General features: G+C 35.0%; 1 protein-coding gene across 2 annotated transcripts in view; it reads left to right on the forward strand.

Annotated features, from left to right (window-relative positions):
• LOC105252384 (nephrin) overlaps positions 1-17,603 on the forward strand; it is a 391,907-nt gene that overhangs the window by 292,325 nt on the left and 81,979 nt on the right. For both annotated transcript variants that reach the window (XM_025405911.1, XM_025405910.1), the window contains exon 3: positions 1,534-1,707. In XM_025405911.1, the coding sequence (XP_025261696.1) occupies positions 1,534-1,707 (174 nt within the window). The remainder of the gene's footprint in view (positions 1-1,533; positions 1,708-17,603) is intronic.

A 17,603-nucleotide genomic window follows, 5' to 3' on the forward strand; every position in this document is an offset into this window, starting at 1 on the left:
GAGAATGAGAATTAAATTTCAATATTGTTAATAACTGATAAAAATTTCATCCTTCATTTCGTTATTATTTTTTTTAACTCGTTCTTAATTTGAATTTAATTTCGAATAATATATTAAATATTTCGAAAAATATTAAACACACGGTAAAAATTATTACTATCCAATTCTATTCAATTATATTATAATTATAATATAATTATATTTGAAGAGTAACCTAGCTTTTGCAGAATTTTTTGAGAATTTTGCTGCAGCATAGGCATGAATTTTGCAATTGCAACATGTGTAGCGCATAATTTTAATTTAAAGTAACATTTATTAAGGTATTTTATGAAAATGAAAATTATCTATATAACTCCCCATGCCATATCTACATCTGGGCCGCAATAATAAATCCACTTGAAAAGAAAATAGCTCGGAAAGCGCTGTATTTGATATAAATATGTATAACAAAGGTTAAATACGTAATTGTTATCGCGAGGGCGCAAACCGTGTACGTTAAATTTGGTAAAGACAGGTTGTTTTGTACTTGCACAATTAACGCTTCGGGAAAACCGCTCTAAATCCACCAATTAAAACCACGCACAACAAAAGCAGCTCATGTATTTTCAATGGGAAATTGTGTTTTCGTATTACCAGGGATTGGTTTACACAGGAATTTTCGGAAATACATTAACGCGTTAATAAAGAACCGCCCGTGTTATTCTGTTGTTTCCTGATTCATGGATTTACATTATAAGCCGTACAACGTTACAATAACACGTACAGTGCGTACACAAATGCAAAAACCTACATTATTATAGTCTTGAGCGTATTGAATTTTAAGCCCGATCTTTTCGAATTGAAATTCTGAACATTATTTCCTGTCCAAAAAGAAAATTTTTCTAGAATCTAATAAAGCTTTAAAACACAATCTTCTCCGACCCAAAAATTTCTAACAGAGATAAAATCGTTTTACTAAAATTTTCTTCTTAGAAAGTAATATCTTACTTGACAACTTTTCGATTTACAAGAGATCAAACATTTAACAAATGCAATTACAAAATATATTAATAACTTTCGAAATTTAAATAACATTTGCGTCAAAAAAGGTTTGACAAGTTTGACAATAAAGACTGACAAATCATGAAAGTTTCATTCTTATAAATATATTTGTAACTTTTACGATCTTAGCAGCGGGGTGGATTTATCATTTAAGCCTAGCTGTAAAAATATGTATCTACAACAGCGAATGGACTATCGACGCCGAACAGTTAATTACCCGGCGGTCTCATCGACTTCCGGCTATCATAATGGCATCGTTTAATCGAGATACTCGCGTACCGGTCGAATAAGCGCGTATAATAAACAGAGATAAAATTAGACCCGAGATTAGACCTGATTAGTAAACCTGATGCGCGTATCCGTTTGTAAATCACAATTCGCTCCTTCGCCGCAGGACATTGACCAGATATGGATACTCAACAGTCAACAGTCGTTGCATTATCATCCGATTATAACAACCGAAGCGTTAATGATTCCCATTAATTGTTGCAGACGGCGAAGTCGTGGGCCATCCTAGGCTGAAGCTGATCGGTGATCAGGCCGCCGGTATTTACAACTTGAAGATCACCGATGCATCCCTGACCGATGATGGCGAGTACGAGTGTCAGGTCGGACGATACCTGAGGATCAAACAGATTCGCGCCAGCGCTCATTTGATTGTCACCTGTGAGTAGAAATATTGTGATGCATGGATAGCAAAAGTTTAATTGGAGTCTCTGTCCAAGTTCATCGAACGAAGGAAGAAGGGACTTTTCATTTCGTTTTCTAATCATTTTACTTAAGGGGATCGCTCAACCTATCTGTTTTATCGACAAAACACTGTAATTTTTGGGCAGGTGCCATTTTTTATTGCCTGCATAGAATTACAAGTCTTTTTCTACGGTTGAAATATAAATGCAAACGGACACGGTGAAATCGATTATATACCGAGAAAGAAAAAAAGTAAAATTATATATTTATTTATCGATTTTTTAGATCAACATGGCGTTTAAAGCTATCACCTCATAAAAATATTAGCCTTGTATCAATGTTTTGTAGCTTTTATGCATAAAACAATAGCATACCCAATAGCGGAGCTGCACAATAAAAACTTGGAAACTGTGAAAATTGAGTTTAGTAGTCTAATTAATAAATGGCACCTGCCCAAAAATTTTGGTCCGTATGTACCTGAAATGTCGGTAAAAGTAGAATAGTGCATCTTCTTTATAAATAACGATAGAGAGAGATACGGAATGAGGATTTGGATGAAAGCGTTGTATTGTATAAGAGTTTGCCGTTCAATAAGGGATCCCTTTAGTGATTCCTCTTTTTTTAATACAACCAGCTATTTATAAATGTCCTAGTCCATGTTTTTTTTTTGTTTTTACTTCGAGAACTTGGACGGAGGTCTAGTTGAACCCTTTCGCTGACGAGAATTTGAATAAGCGAGTTATTCGAATTGCCTTGTCACTTTACAGAACGAGAATAATTTTCCCAAATGTAACGTGTGCGTGTTGACTTTTCGAGAGATTCGAGCGGAATCTCAAGAAAGATGTCGTAAAACGAGCGCTGCACGTTAATTAAAATTTCCTTAGCGTAACGACGTTCCTTCGACGATCCGGGCAAACTTGAGGCAGCCACCGACGGGACAAACACGCAAAAATACTCGCTCCTTGCTTGGGAATAATCGTTTTGTACCGTTTCGACGCGACGGGCGTAAGCCCGTTAGTTAAAATGCAAAGCTTGCCGTAACACGAATTACAAACTCGCGATCTCGAAACCGCGCTTAAAGTTAATTTACGCGGTCGTACGAGCGCGTTACGTTTGTGTGTCGCCACGAAAGAGCGACTTTCGGGTTTCGGGAGCAGTTTATACACCCCCAGGCCGCCGACGACGACGTTTGTTGGTCCGGGCGCGTTTGGTCGCGCCATCGACGATCTCTCTCCTTTCCTCCCCTTCTCTCTCTCTCTCTCTCTTTCTCACCCATCCGTAAATTATGCAAAAGTTATTAAGCGCGACAATATGCATTCGCCGGCCAGGCTGTCGCAAACTAGTTCGCCGAGCGGAACGAGAGCTAGTTTTAGCGTACGAGCAACCTTTCCAGCGCGACACCGGCTGACGTGCGCTTTTGAGGGATGACGCCTTAATATCGCTCGAGAGAAACTCCTCGCCAGGATCGGCAAGCTATTCGCGCATTCTTCTCGCATTTCGCGAACGCGCCTTCGATTCGCCAAGACTAGCATGTAGCGAGGCAAAACTAATTCCGAAGCTGTTTCCGGCGGTCCCGATGACAAAAAATCCGCCTTCGTTTGAAGACGGATCTTCCGCTCTGCGAAACTTGGAGAACTTTCGAATGCTTTTTTTACGATCAAGTTTCATTCCGCCCGTTTATCTCGAAGAAAATTGCGATTGGCTGCTACAACTTTGTTCGGAATATTTGTATGTCCTCTTTTACGCGTCGCGTACGTTGATTATTTTAAAAAGAAACGTGCGAATCTTCAAAATCGTTATATGTATAAACAGTAACTTATTTTAATCTGGAATCCTTCTCCTCTCTCTCATCAGATGTACGTATAAATTATGGATTATGGAATTACCATAACGAGAAACTCGCCAAGTCAATATGACTTATCTACTTAATGCCTCAGTGATTTGGTGAGCAAGCTGGAGCTTCCCGAGACGTGACCTATTTTCCAACAGATATTAAAATACAAAAAGGGAAGAAAGAATGTATATTTTGTTAACTCTTAACTATATTGCTCTCTCTCTTTCTCTCGATCTAACCGTTCCTCCAAGATCGTTTACAACATTCGTATACAAAATTCGAAAATATTAATTTCGAAATAAATTTGCATTAAGATTATACTTATTTCTCGATTATATTTATATTTTTATGTTTCATTTATATATTTATACTATAAATTTATATTTATTTTATATATATACAGAGTGTCCCAAAAGTCTGGACACAGTCGAATATCTCATATAGAATGCATTTTAGAACAAAATGATTTAGACAAAAGTTGTAAGGATTAAAAAGATATATTTAACTGTAACATCCATTTGACATTGAGTGACGTCGCCAAGCTTAGGGCAAGGTCAACTTGAATTTTTTAAATGGAACGCCCTATTTTTTATTGCATATTTTTGTAGCTTACCTCGAGAGCTTTCCAAGACACTATAATAAAGTATTTCTTCATTGAATACTTTTCAAGTTACGAGGCTTGAAGTAATTTTTTAATTTTACATAAACCATAAAATATCTAGTAAAATATTCATTTTTGGATTATTTTACCTTAATACTTTTATGTACAAAATAATGAAAGGAATCAATTGGTGTAAAGAAAACATACAGTTGTTTCGAAGAAAAAATATGTAATTTACAATTAACAATTCCATATTTTTTCTTCGAAACAACTGTATGTTTTCTTTACACCAATTGATTCCTCTCATTATTTTGTACATAAAAGTATTAAGGTAAAATAATCCAAAAATGAATATTTTACTAGATATTTTATGGTTTATGTAAAATTAAAAAATTACTTCAAGCCTCGTAACTTGAAAAGTATTCAATGAAGAAATACTTTATTATAGTGTTTTGGAAAGCTCTCGAGGTAAGCTACAAAAATATGCAATAAAAAATAGGGGGTTCCATTTAAAAAATTCAAGTTGACCTTGCCCTAAGCTTGGCGACGTCACTCAATGTCAAATCGATATTACAGTTAAATACATCTTTTTAATCCTTACAACTTTTGTCTAAATCATTTTGTTCTAAAATGCATTCTATATGAGATATTCGACTGTGTCCAGACTTTTGGGACACTCTGTATATATATGTATATATATATATATATATATATATATATATATATAAATTTATATTTATTTTATAATTTAATTTATAATTAATACATTTTACAATTTACTTTTTTATAAACTTATATTTTTTTTCGATATAAATTTATATTAAATTAAGATTGAAGATACTTTGACACAAAAATAAGCAAATAATATTTTAGAACAGGATAGAATATACATATTACATAAGAATGGTAATAACTGCCCAAACAGCACAAAAAGGCTAAAAGATGTCTTAAAGACATCTAGAGGACTTTAAGACGTCTTTAAGTCGTCTTTTAGATGTCTTTTGTGTGTTGTCTGGGTGGACACACATTTTTCATTGATTCAAAAATCGCTTTGAATTATGCTTATGCGATATTAAATATCGCTTGACTTATATTTTTTTTCGATATAAATTTAATTTATTTTTATAAAAATAATTAATTTTTAAAACAATAAATTAATTTTTATAATTTTATTTTTATAAATTTATTTTTATAAATTGTGTCAAAGTATCTTTAATCTTAATTTATATTAAATTAAGATTAAAGATACTTTGACACAATTTATAAAAATAAATTTATAAAAATAAAATTATAAAAATTAATTTATTATTTTAAAAATTAATTATTTTTATAAAAATAAATAAAATTTATATCGAAAAAAAATATAAGTCAAGCGATATTTAATATCGCATTGACACAAAAATAAACAAACAATATTTTAGAGAACAGGATATACATAAGAAAATATACATAAGAATGGTAATAACTGAGCACACAATTTTCATTGATTCTCATTTTCATTGAAAATCGCTTTGAATATTTCTTTATTCGAGTTTACAGATCGCGAGGCAGGTCAGAATGATATTAGCTGCGATATGCAAACCATACCACCCGTTCTCTGAGGGCGGGCAAGTTGAAGGGGGAGAGGCGTACGCTTTGCACCTGCGCCACGCTTTTAATAAAACGGGCACATTACTAAATCGTCATATCCGTCAAATCAATCTTCCTCGTTGCGCGCGTCCGCGTTCATTATCGTTGTGACGTTGAAAATACACGACGACGGCAGCAGACAGCGTCGACGATAATCCACTGCGGGTCAAATGGATCATCGCGTGAAAATCTCGAGCGATCGTTAACGCGGCCGACATCGAGGCCCAGCAAATCTCGTGCTCGAACGCGCCTATTTTACAAACTGCACGTGTGTGTGTGTGTGTGTGCGTATATTTTACGTACACGTACGTGCATAAAATGCGCAAACAGGCGCAATCTCAGCCAGTCGTTAATTACGCGCGTAACGGTATTTTCCCGATCCCGGTACCGGTAAACGGATATAATTGTATTTCGCTTTACTCTCTCTCGATACCCGACCCGTGTCGTCGTCATATTTCCTCTGCCTTAATAATTCAAATTGATTTCCCGCTCGTTTCCCGTCGACCGTTTTACCGCTATTATCGTCAAATAGCCGAGTTATCCTGTCACGGGCAGACTTACAGGAATTCGGGCGTAACGAGTTTTCGAAAATAATTTTGTCGCGAGAGAAAAAAAAGGTCCTCGACCTTCTGTCGTTTACGCGAATGAGACGCATTTAAACTCCGATAAAACGGCAATCGATTGCGAGCGATGTGACTGGTCGATTTCAACTGAACGCTTCATGGAAACTCGGAGTAAATCGTATCAATCGGTGAAAAATTAAAAAAAAAAAATAGTTAGTTACAGACAATTTAGAAAATTACGAAAATGCGATTAACTCGGCAAATTATTTATCAGAGAGAGAAATTTATTGATATAAAAAATATAATAACACAGGCCTGCGAGGTTTTTCTTTTTAAGATGCAATAGTGATTTCCGACGTAATTTTGTGAGCTGAATTCGAATCTGACCGCCGAATTTGCGTAGGACGTCACGTTTTTGAGTAATTTGTAATTGAATGGCTCAAAAATCGCTATTTTGGCCAATTTCATGAATTTATTGCGAGGAAACCAAACTTTTTGAAATATTTCTGCCACTGGCATCGTATAATACTCATTTTCGCCTTTCAAATCCATTTTCGATTACCGCCGCACGATTTTTCTTCGCTGAGATATATAAGTATGACGTTGTAAGAAAATTTACGTTAAAGAAAATTTATATAGACATCAATATGGTAGATCCATGATGTTGAAAGTTGAAAAGATTGGCATATGTCAGGTTCGGCTATCCAAAAAAGTATTGTAAAGAAATATCTAATACAGTTATTACACATTTTGATAAATTTTTCTAAATTTTATGCCTTTTTATTGTGATTCTATTTGCCATATTGGCGCCATTTTTAATTTCAAAACGTGACAGAAGGTTTAAAAATGTATATTTTTATCCTAATTTTGATTCGCAGTGAAATAAAGAGGTGGCACGGTTGATTTAGAATGGCTTATTAGATCCCTATGCATGACCAGTCTTATGACTTGTATATCTGAGCGAAAAAAAATCGTGCGGCGGTAATCGAAAGTGGATTCGAAAGATGGAAGTGAGTACTATACGATGCCATTGACAGAAATATTTCAAAAAATTTCGTTTACTCACAATAAATTCATGAAATTGGCCAAAATAGCGATTTTTGGGCTATTCCACTACAAATAACTCAAAAACTTGACGTGCTACGCAAATTCGGCGGCCAGATTCGGATTCAGCGTACAAAATCACTATTGCATCTTAAAAAGAAATTTTGACCCCCTTTTTTGCAGGCCTGTGTAATTGATAAGTTGAAAAAGAAAAAATAAAATTAAATACTCGAGATTTATAGCCCATTTCCAGGCACACTTCTGCCATTATTTTATCAATTGTTACGAAATCGCGACATGTTTTTCTACTTTGAAGTAGCAACGCACAAGCGACGAGGTGACGATCGCGCATATCTCATAACCATTTGAAGCTCGCGCTTCTCGACAACGATGCAACGTGGAAGTATTCCCATGTATGCGATTATTCTCGCGAAATAGACTATTGGGACACGCGTAATATGGGCATTGTGTGTGCCTGTTCTTAAATGAAACGGCACTAAAAATACGCGTCCGGACGTTTTCCAAGATGGGGAGCGAATTCTCTCCGTTTACGTTTCGATGACGCAGCGACATTCCTTTGCGACAATAACACTTCCCGGTGTCTTTAATTATTCGAAAGTATCGCCCGCGCGACAACAACGGCACCCAAATTGATGCAATTTCATGAATTGCGGGAAATCGAGAGAGAAACGAAATTGCCATCTACTTATTGCTCTGTCGTCGTTAAAAACACTGGTACATTTTTATCGCTTCGAAAAGATATGACTTTGCGTTTTTAAATTGTTCAAGATCGAGTCCCTCATTTATTTGTTATATATTTATAATAAATTAGATTTTTGACAGTAAAAGGGGAAAATATAAATATTGTTAATATTTGATATTTCATGAATGAGTATAAGTTCTTCCAAATGTTTTCAGAAGAAATTAAACTATGGAAGTAAATCGTCTCGCGATAAAATGTAGGATACATCGTTCTCATTCATCCTCGGCGTCGAATTTTCGGTGATGTAAAAAAGATCACGTCCTTTTCCCTGACTTGTCTTGAAAAAAAAAACCGCTCACGTATCTCTTTAAGTATCGGACGAATTCGCAGCGTGATACGCGAAGAATGAGGGGAGAGTGACGGGGAGAGAGGGGCAGGTTGAATAAAAATGTCTGAGCACGAGGGGACATTTCTTACGATCCAACGAGCAAATGAGAGAATTTGTGGTAAAATAGGGTGAACGAGAGTAGAGTATATGGTATATACACTGGAATGAGATGCCATTGCTTTATTAAAAATAGCGAACCGCAAAGAGAGAGAGAGACTCCCGATGAAATGTTTAATCTTTCTGCCGACGCTTTTTTTTTTAAAAAGTGCACTGTGTGGCAACCTCAGGTCTGCCTCCCTCTTTCTAACGGTGTCATTTAATACGGCGACAAGTTTTCCGCGACTTTACGTGAACTTTCCGATGTATTTTCGAAATAATTTCACCGCCCTCCCATTCGACCACATTTTTCGCTCGTTTTAAATGAAGATCCCAAGAAAATTGCCATTTCATTTTCCTTCTTTTTTTTTTCAATCTTCCCCCCCGTTCGACGTTTTGCATTTCTATAATTGTACAGGTTTAAAATAATAATTTTACTTATTTCTCTCCTCCTAATTGTGCGCCGAACGTCGATAACATTCTCAGTGATATCTCAACTCGGTTTGCGTAACGTTTTATTCTTTTAATTACTTTTAACTTTTCCAATTACTCCCGCTGTTTACTTTGTATTTCAATCGCATTATTCTTACGGGAGGAGAAACAGAGAACCCGCTTTTTATAATCAAAATTATTTATCTATCAAACTGCAGCATTTATATTAAACAACGTGGAATATTCTCTTCAGCTAAATAACAAAGTATATTCCCGGTTATGCGCGCAGATTTGGGATTATATGTGCATTCGGTTCTGAACGATTTCATTACATATTGACTGACATTTCTACAACACAATTTACGTATCGATTAGTTAATTCTCTCTTTCTCCCTGCCAGGCAACAATTGTATAAACGTCATTCACAATGCACACTACAATCGCTCGCAACAATACTCCATTATAAACATCGGGCAATTTCGGATAATCCAAGTCGCGTATTTATCTATCTTATGAAATAAAATCTGGAACATCTATTTAACGAATAATTAACTCACAAATAATGTGAATTTTCGCTCAAGTATGCTATTATCGTTGCAGACACTTGTGATGTAAACGTCGGTGCAGAGATATATATTTTCAATAAGAGAAATTTTTCGCGAGAAGCGTACACTCAGAAAAAAATCTGGTTGCATTAATTAGAATTCTGATAGATAATTGAAAATGGACGAACTAGAATTCTTGTAGGAATTACCAGATGAATCTGATTAATTTCTTTCTGTTAAATTACCAAATTTTCTGGTTAATAATACTACTCGCCAGCACCAAGTCTAAAATGTTTTCCATCTAATCTCAAAAGTCTGTTTAATATTCCGAATTCCAACAAGCTTATTGGATTCAATTCAGATTATTGAATAAATTATTTTAAATTCAGTTTATTAGAAATTAAACTGATAAACAGTGATGCAAGAAGAGGATGCAGCTCAAACACATGCAATCAGAGAGCTAGCGTCCTCTTTCTGGCACTACTGCTCGTAAGAGAAAAAATATATATATATATTTTGGATTTAAAGTTAATACTAGTTCTTTATATACATTTCATGGCAAATATTGAATACGAGTTAAGTTAAGAAGCAAGCAAAGAAATTAATGTAACAATATATTTGATACATTCAACTAGAAAATACTAACCAAATCTTTATAGTAAAATCTATTAAACGTTCTAGTTATAAAAAATCGTGTCTTATCATGATAACTAGAAATTCTTGTTTAATTTAACCAAAATGCCTTCAAGCATATACGTTTTGTTGGTACAATCAAACGATTTTTCTCAGTGCATATAATAAATTTAAAAATAAATTTTAAATTCATATAATAAATTTAAAAACAAATTTATTTACTATAATAAATTTAAAAATAAATTTATTTAATATAATAAATTTAAAAATATTTAGAATAGCAATTTATAAATGCAATTTGCGACACACGCGTAAATTGAGATCGTTAATTCATGACTTTTCATTCCTTTCTTCATTTATTAGAAATTTTCATTTTTATTCAGCTAATTCTAAGAAGTGGTATTAAGCAATTGCATATTTTTCCTGTTTAATTCGCGTTTCATAAATTAATTCAACTAGAAATTCTTGATTAATTTAATCAAAATGCCTTCAAGCATATACGTCTTGTTGGTAGAGTAAAACGATTTTTGTCAGTGTATTATCGTGACATCCTGCACTTCGATAAAATATTGGTATTATTTATATATATATATATATATATATATATATATATAAGATAATTTAGTATTCAATTATCTATATTATATTGCTTGAAGAAGCTTACTAGGATAATGACGCGTTATCTTCTTCGCGATTTTCTTTCATGTTTCTTTCAAAGGGAGGACAGACATCGTGCGTCATGGGTTGGAACACGAGAGAAAGAAGGGAATCGAATCTCGTGAATTATTCGTCGGTGGAAACGCAATGTAAAGATGCCTCCCTCCGGCTTGTCGTTTCTTCTGTAGCGCGATTTCGCTGGACCATACCTGCCTTTTCTTCCCATTCGAGACACGTATAAGCCACGGGGTATTCTGGACCATCCCTTGTACCATTCACGACCACGACCTCTGGTCCGATATGCGTGTTCCTATATAAATATGTGCATGCGAACAACGTGACTCGCGTTATATATGCTCGTCGCATTTGGAAAATGAAGTTTCGAAAAATTATACGCGCCAGAAAAATCGCGACTTGCAAGTTATTTCTTCCTTATTAATTAACATATGATTGCAGCTTCGGAGAATGAGAGATTCTTCACAAATTTAAAAAAAAATCTAATTTTTGTGAAATTATTTCTCCCGTAAAATTTATCAAGTAGATGGAAATATGGCAATTCTTTATACGTGACATACAGGATGTCCCAAAAGTCCCGGACCGATCGAATATTTCATAAACTATGCACTTATAATTGTTAATAGCAACTTACATATTTTTTCCTTCCTCATAACTCGAAAAGTACTTTATGGAAAAATAATTTATTGTAGTGTTTTGGAAAGCTCTCGACATGAGCTACCAGAATATGTAATAAAAAATAGGAGGTTCCATTTAAAAAATTGACGGTGATCTTCACGTGACTTTCAAATGACTCTCCCATGTCAAATCATTGCCAGTATCTGATGGCCCCCTTCAAGCCATACAACTTTTGTCTGAAACATTTCTTTCTAAAGTGCATAGTTTATGAAATATTCGTCCGGGACTTTTGGGACACCCTGTATATTATTTTTTTTGCATTATACATAACACCGTGAAAATCGCAGAAGCGAATGCGTTGGAAAACAGATATTTTTCGCGGGGAAAAAAAGGAAGGAAAATAATGCCGCTTAGAAGCCACGTTCGTGCTATCAAAAAAAAAAAAAAAAAAAAAAAAAAGAAAACAGAATGTAAAAAAAATTCTCTATGGCTTCGAGGATTACGTCGCGTCGCATCTTCTCGCAACGATTCCTGAAACACGCTCGTTGCTGCTTATCATGGCTGCTTACGTGCCATTTTGTCGTGACAAACTCGCTCGTTTTCGACGTATTTCGCACATTCCGTATGATCAATACGGCGTCAGTTTTCCTGTTCGCTATTTACTAGAGGCCAGAGGCATCAATCGAAATCGCCTGCGCGTCTATAAAGTGGCAGTATTCGTTTTTTCTTTTTTTTTTTTTTTGGCATCACCTCAACTTGATATCTCTCTCTTTCTCGGCATCTTATTTTCCTCGTCCTTCCCGAACGTGCAAGTTAAACGACTGATGCTGTTCGGGCGTTCGGTTTTTTAGCAACGGTGGTGTCTCTCTACGAGTGGCATTTATTTTCTCTTTGCGCGCGCGAGAGCCTGCGGCAGTTCCACAAAGGTAAAGCTTTGTCTCTCTCTCTCTCTCTCTCTCTCTCTCTCTCTCTCTCTCTCTCTCTCTCTCTCTCTCTCTCTCCTCCTGTACCCCTAACACAAGACCATCCGCTTCTCTCCATTACCCTCTTCTTCATCCCCGCTGTATATACATTATTCTCGCTCGCCCCGGTCGTCCCGCCCTCTCCGTCTCGCGCCCGCTACGGGCTTAACGGTAAAAATGAGACTTATAAGACGCCCCGGCAAAGAAAAATACTTTCCTACCGGACCAAGATGCCGCGAATAAATCCCCGGTCACAAATGCGAAGATAAAAATGACACCTAGATGAAATGTAGCTATAAAATATAAGCAGCGAGTTCCGTGAGATAGATCAACCTACGAGATGCATGTGCGACAATTTGATCCACAGGGTATCGATGTCAATTTAAGCTATTTATATCATTATTATTATTATTATTATTATTATTATTATTATTATTATTATTATTATTATTATTATTATTATTATTATTATTATTATTATTACTATTATTATTATTATTATTACTATTATTATTATTATTATTATTATTATTATTATTATTATTATTATTATTATTATTATTATTATTATTATTATTATTATTATTATTATTATTATTACTATTATTATTATTATTACTATTATTATTATTATTATTACTATTATTATTATTATTATTATTATTATTCTTATTATTATTATTAGTTATCTTTATTAATGGAAAAATATCGTTATTAATAAATTTTCAAATTAAATTATCGTTATTAATTAACTTTTGAATTTTTAAATTTAATTTATTTTAAAATTATTTTTAAATTATTAAATTAAGAACGCAGTATAGAGAGAGAGAGAGAGAAAAAAAAGAGGAATACATACGAAACAACAATTCAGAAATGACGATGTAAACATTATTACGAATCAGCATGAGTATCCGAATGATTGCGCATGAAAATATATAATTGCTTGCAATTCGTATAATTTTTAATGCATTATAATAATGTATCAAGAGCCCTCGCGAAAGAAGCATTCATCTCTCGCCTGCTGTCAATTACATAATTTATCCGCCCTCCCCCGGAGGATAGAACAATTTACTCGATTTTTTTCCTTAAGAGATATATATATATATATATATATATATATATATATATATATATATATATATATCATTTATCCAACGAATTCCCGTGAATTCGATGACCCCCGTGGATTCTGCAGCTTCTTCGATTCCGTCCAGAGGAATTCGACAGCACCCTTTCCAAGTTCGCACGTGTATCGCGAACTAATGCCGTGTGAATGTCGCGTCTGTGACAAGCACGAACGCAAGCTAAACGCAACGCGATGCTATTATAGAGGGGGCGGGAGAGGGGGAAGGGAGTTCCATTTGTCGGTAATTAACTTTGCAAAACGTCGGCATTACGCGCGAAGGGGTGCGGCCGTTAATGCCAATGACGCCTGACAGGAGAGACGCGACTTGGCGCTAACGCGATTGTGTGTACAACACACACACACACACACTCGCGCACGTGCGTGTCGCAACGCGAACGTAAATGCAATTCCGCGGCGGTTATCACCGCCGACGGATATAATTGAAGCGAAAGAGATAATTTGACAAACGTTGGGACGATAAAATTAAGCGCGATATCGATGCGGAAGAAGGCTAATGTCGCGCGACGCGACGCGACACGAATAATTTCACGATGAAATAGCCATTCGTCATAAGAGGCGATTCTATTCGATCCACGAGTCCATGAAAGAAGGCAATGATTGCGATTTATGGGGGAAACGTGCGCTCCGTTTGTTTCGCGTCCATGTTAAATCCAGTGTAATTATCCCCGGATAGATTTTTGCCCTCATTCGAAATCGATTTTTCTTGGCGGGAATCTAATGAGTATGGTTTTACATTTCCGATGCTTAACTTTCCTATGGTTTAACCCGGGTCTGACTCACTTGGGGGGATAAGCAAAGTGTCCGTGTCCGGAAGATTAACCCCAAGTCGGACTCGGAGTAATGTTTTTGCTATCATAAAAATCATTAAATCAGACATCGTATTAACATAAATCAAAGTAGAAGCTAAAGCTAAAGAATTGTACTTTTCAGTAATTAATCATACTCTTTTAATGCACTAAAAAATTACTCAAGTAGGTAAAAATTACTTTTTGCAAAGTTACACCCACCTAAAGATTACAAAAAATCAAATAATTTTTTTAAAACTTACAGAAAAATGCAAAAAAATAATTACTAGTATATTAAGAAAAAATAATATTTTGGAGATTATTTTTGAAAATGCTGATTTTCAAATTTGCGATCATTATCGCAAAATTTAAAATGATTTGAAAGTAATCGCAAAATATTGGATTTATTCGCATAAAACTCAGTTTTCTATAAATTAAAAAAAAATACCCTGGTGAAAATGTTTTCACCATAAATTACTTTTATATCGCATAAACCTTTAAAAATTATTATATAATCTGAAGGTAAATATTTGCCTTCGCGGGAAAAATTCGATTATTTTGATACCGATTTTTTTACCAATAATTAGAACTGAAAAGATTATTCGTCTTTAAACTTCAATACGCTGAGCAAACCAGCCGGATTTTCTGTCAACATTTTTCCAAAAGGGAGAGCGAAAAAAAATTCTTTCAATATAAAAATATTTGCGTCTATCGATCATATTTATTGTACGACGCTGATGACGGTTATCATCGTTATCAACATCGCACACTATTTTTCCTCGTTTACGATTCGCGACGTTTCGATCCCGTTTCTCGTGATGAAAATATATTAGCGACGCGGATTTGCAAATTTAAATGGGTTTCAAGAAACAACACGGTCGGGTAATAACCTGAGTAACGATATCCCGAGCGCGATGGGGTGCGCTCGTCTTAATGTAAAAATTATTATCGGCGCGATATTACCTAACGCTAATGATGCAGCTCGCTTTTCTGCGCCGCAAAGAGAAGATAACTCGCAATGTCGGCGAATGAGACGTGAGCAATGGTGTAGCAGCTATTCACGAACCTGAGAAAAATCCTTCGAAAGATTCAGACACCCACCAGTAACCGTTCAATCGCGTGATGCTCGAGTTTCGTTTTATTTATTTATTTATTCTTCTTTATTTTACTCATTCGCGCTTGCTATTAAATTCTCCTGATCCTCTGGTCGTCATAAAAAATTTCGCAATTTATGATTGAAATTCTCTGGATTCTATAAGAATGGATTTTTTTAATGTTAATGTAAAAAAGAGGATGTAAAAAAGGGGATGTCTTTTTTCCCTTCTCCTTTTTTCGCTTTTTCCTGTCAGGAGGTTTTTTCAAAGGACTCGAGACTTCCGGCTACGCCGCTGGCAAGGGGAATATCCTGTGACACAACCGACCCGTGACTTCCCCAAGGCGTCAATGAACCACGACAGCGGTGTGTAACACGGTTGCGTTTATATCAGCTTGAATTTTCACGAGTAAAGGAAACGCACGCGGTACTGGAGATCGCGTCGTCGCTGGAGATAATTGAAAAATGAATCGAATGTGCGACTGAAATTCGAGGGATAGTTTATTATTGCTGCGCAGAAAGCAAGCAAATAAATGAAAGAAATAAGTGCAAAATATTAACCAAACGAACATTTAAATTCAGGGATATGCGCCTGAAAAATTAGAGAACAGCTCCTTAATAAGATTTCCTTCTTAAATATTGTATATGAAATTCAATAATTTTATTTAACTTTTAATTGCCTCGAAATTTTGTAATAAATTTGTTGTCATGTTTCAAGAATTATACAATAAAGGCATTAAAAAAATCTTATTTATGTATTAAAAAAATCCTATTTATATATTAATCAATTATTATAATTATATCATTAAAAAAAGTAACATATTTTACATATTTCTATTTATTTATGCCAGAGATTGTAAAGATAGATTGCATAAAATCACGTTTCTTTAATCAGAAATTTGTCAATCGATACAACTTGTTGCCACAGCTGACAATTGAATTGTTGCAACACGAGAGAGCTCGAGAGCTTCAACTTGATGCGCCCCAGACAGATTCGATATAAAGCGCCGTAATTAATTCCGAAGTTCTCCAGATTTAATGCGTCTAGAGCGCGGCGGGACGTATCGGTTGATCTACCAAAGCGGGTACGACGGCAGTTACGAAAACGATCTCTCTCGGATGTAATGAAACCGTCGATGGGGTCCCAGGGCGAAACCTCTCTCCGGGGGTGTCTAGCAACGCCTTCTGCATGCGATCACCGATCGTGTTAGCCGATGTTGCATCAGGAAACGAGGAGACGTTGTATTAACGCGTCGTGGAGAGAAGCTCTAACGGAGAGTATCTCAAGAAACGTGTTATTATCTTCCGCTATTTCCCTCCATTTGCAAAGTGGGAATCAATATTTTAATTATAGTCTTATAAGCGACAAAAATTTTATCAATCATAAAAGTGTAATAATTTTATCATAAAAGTTGGAATAAAATTATTAACGAGAATTAAATTATAAATAAAATATAAAATTAGATAATTAAATAAAATAAATATTAACGAGAATTACACAGGCCTGCGAGGCTTTTTTTTAAAGATGCAATAGTGATTTCCGACGTAATTTTGTGCGCTCAATCTGGCCGCCGAATTTGCGTAGCACGTCAAGTTTTTGAGTAATTTGTAATTGGCTAAAAAATCGCTATTTTGGCCAATTTCATGAATTTATTGCGAGGAAACCAAATTTTTTGAAATATTTCTGCCAATGGCATCGTATAATACTCACTTTTGCCTTTCAAATCCATTTTCGATTACCGCCGCACGATTTTTTTTCGTTGAGATATATAAGTATGACGTTGTAAAAAAATTTACGTTAAAGAAAATTTATATAGACATCAATATGGTAGATCCATGATGTTGAAAGTTGAAAAGACTGACATATGTCAGGTTCGGCTGTCCAAAAAAGTATTGTAAAGAAATATCTAATACACTTGTTACACATTTTGATAAATTTTTCTAAATTTTATGCCTTTTTATTGTGATTCTATTCGCCATATTGGATGCGCCATTTTTAATTTCAAAAGGTGACAGAAGGTTTAAAAATGTATATTTTTATTCTAATTTTGATTCGTAGTGAAATAAAGAGGTGGCACGGTTGATTTAGAATGGCTTATTAGATCCCTATGCATGACCAGTCTTATG

Source organism: Camponotus floridanus, unplaced genomic scaffold (genome assembly GCF_003227725.1).
Source record: "Camponotus floridanus strain SB8 unplaced genomic scaffold, Cflo_v7.5 scaffold126, whole genome shotgun sequence".
NCBI lineage: Eukaryota > Metazoa > Arthropoda > Insecta > Hymenoptera > Formicidae > Camponotus > Camponotus floridanus.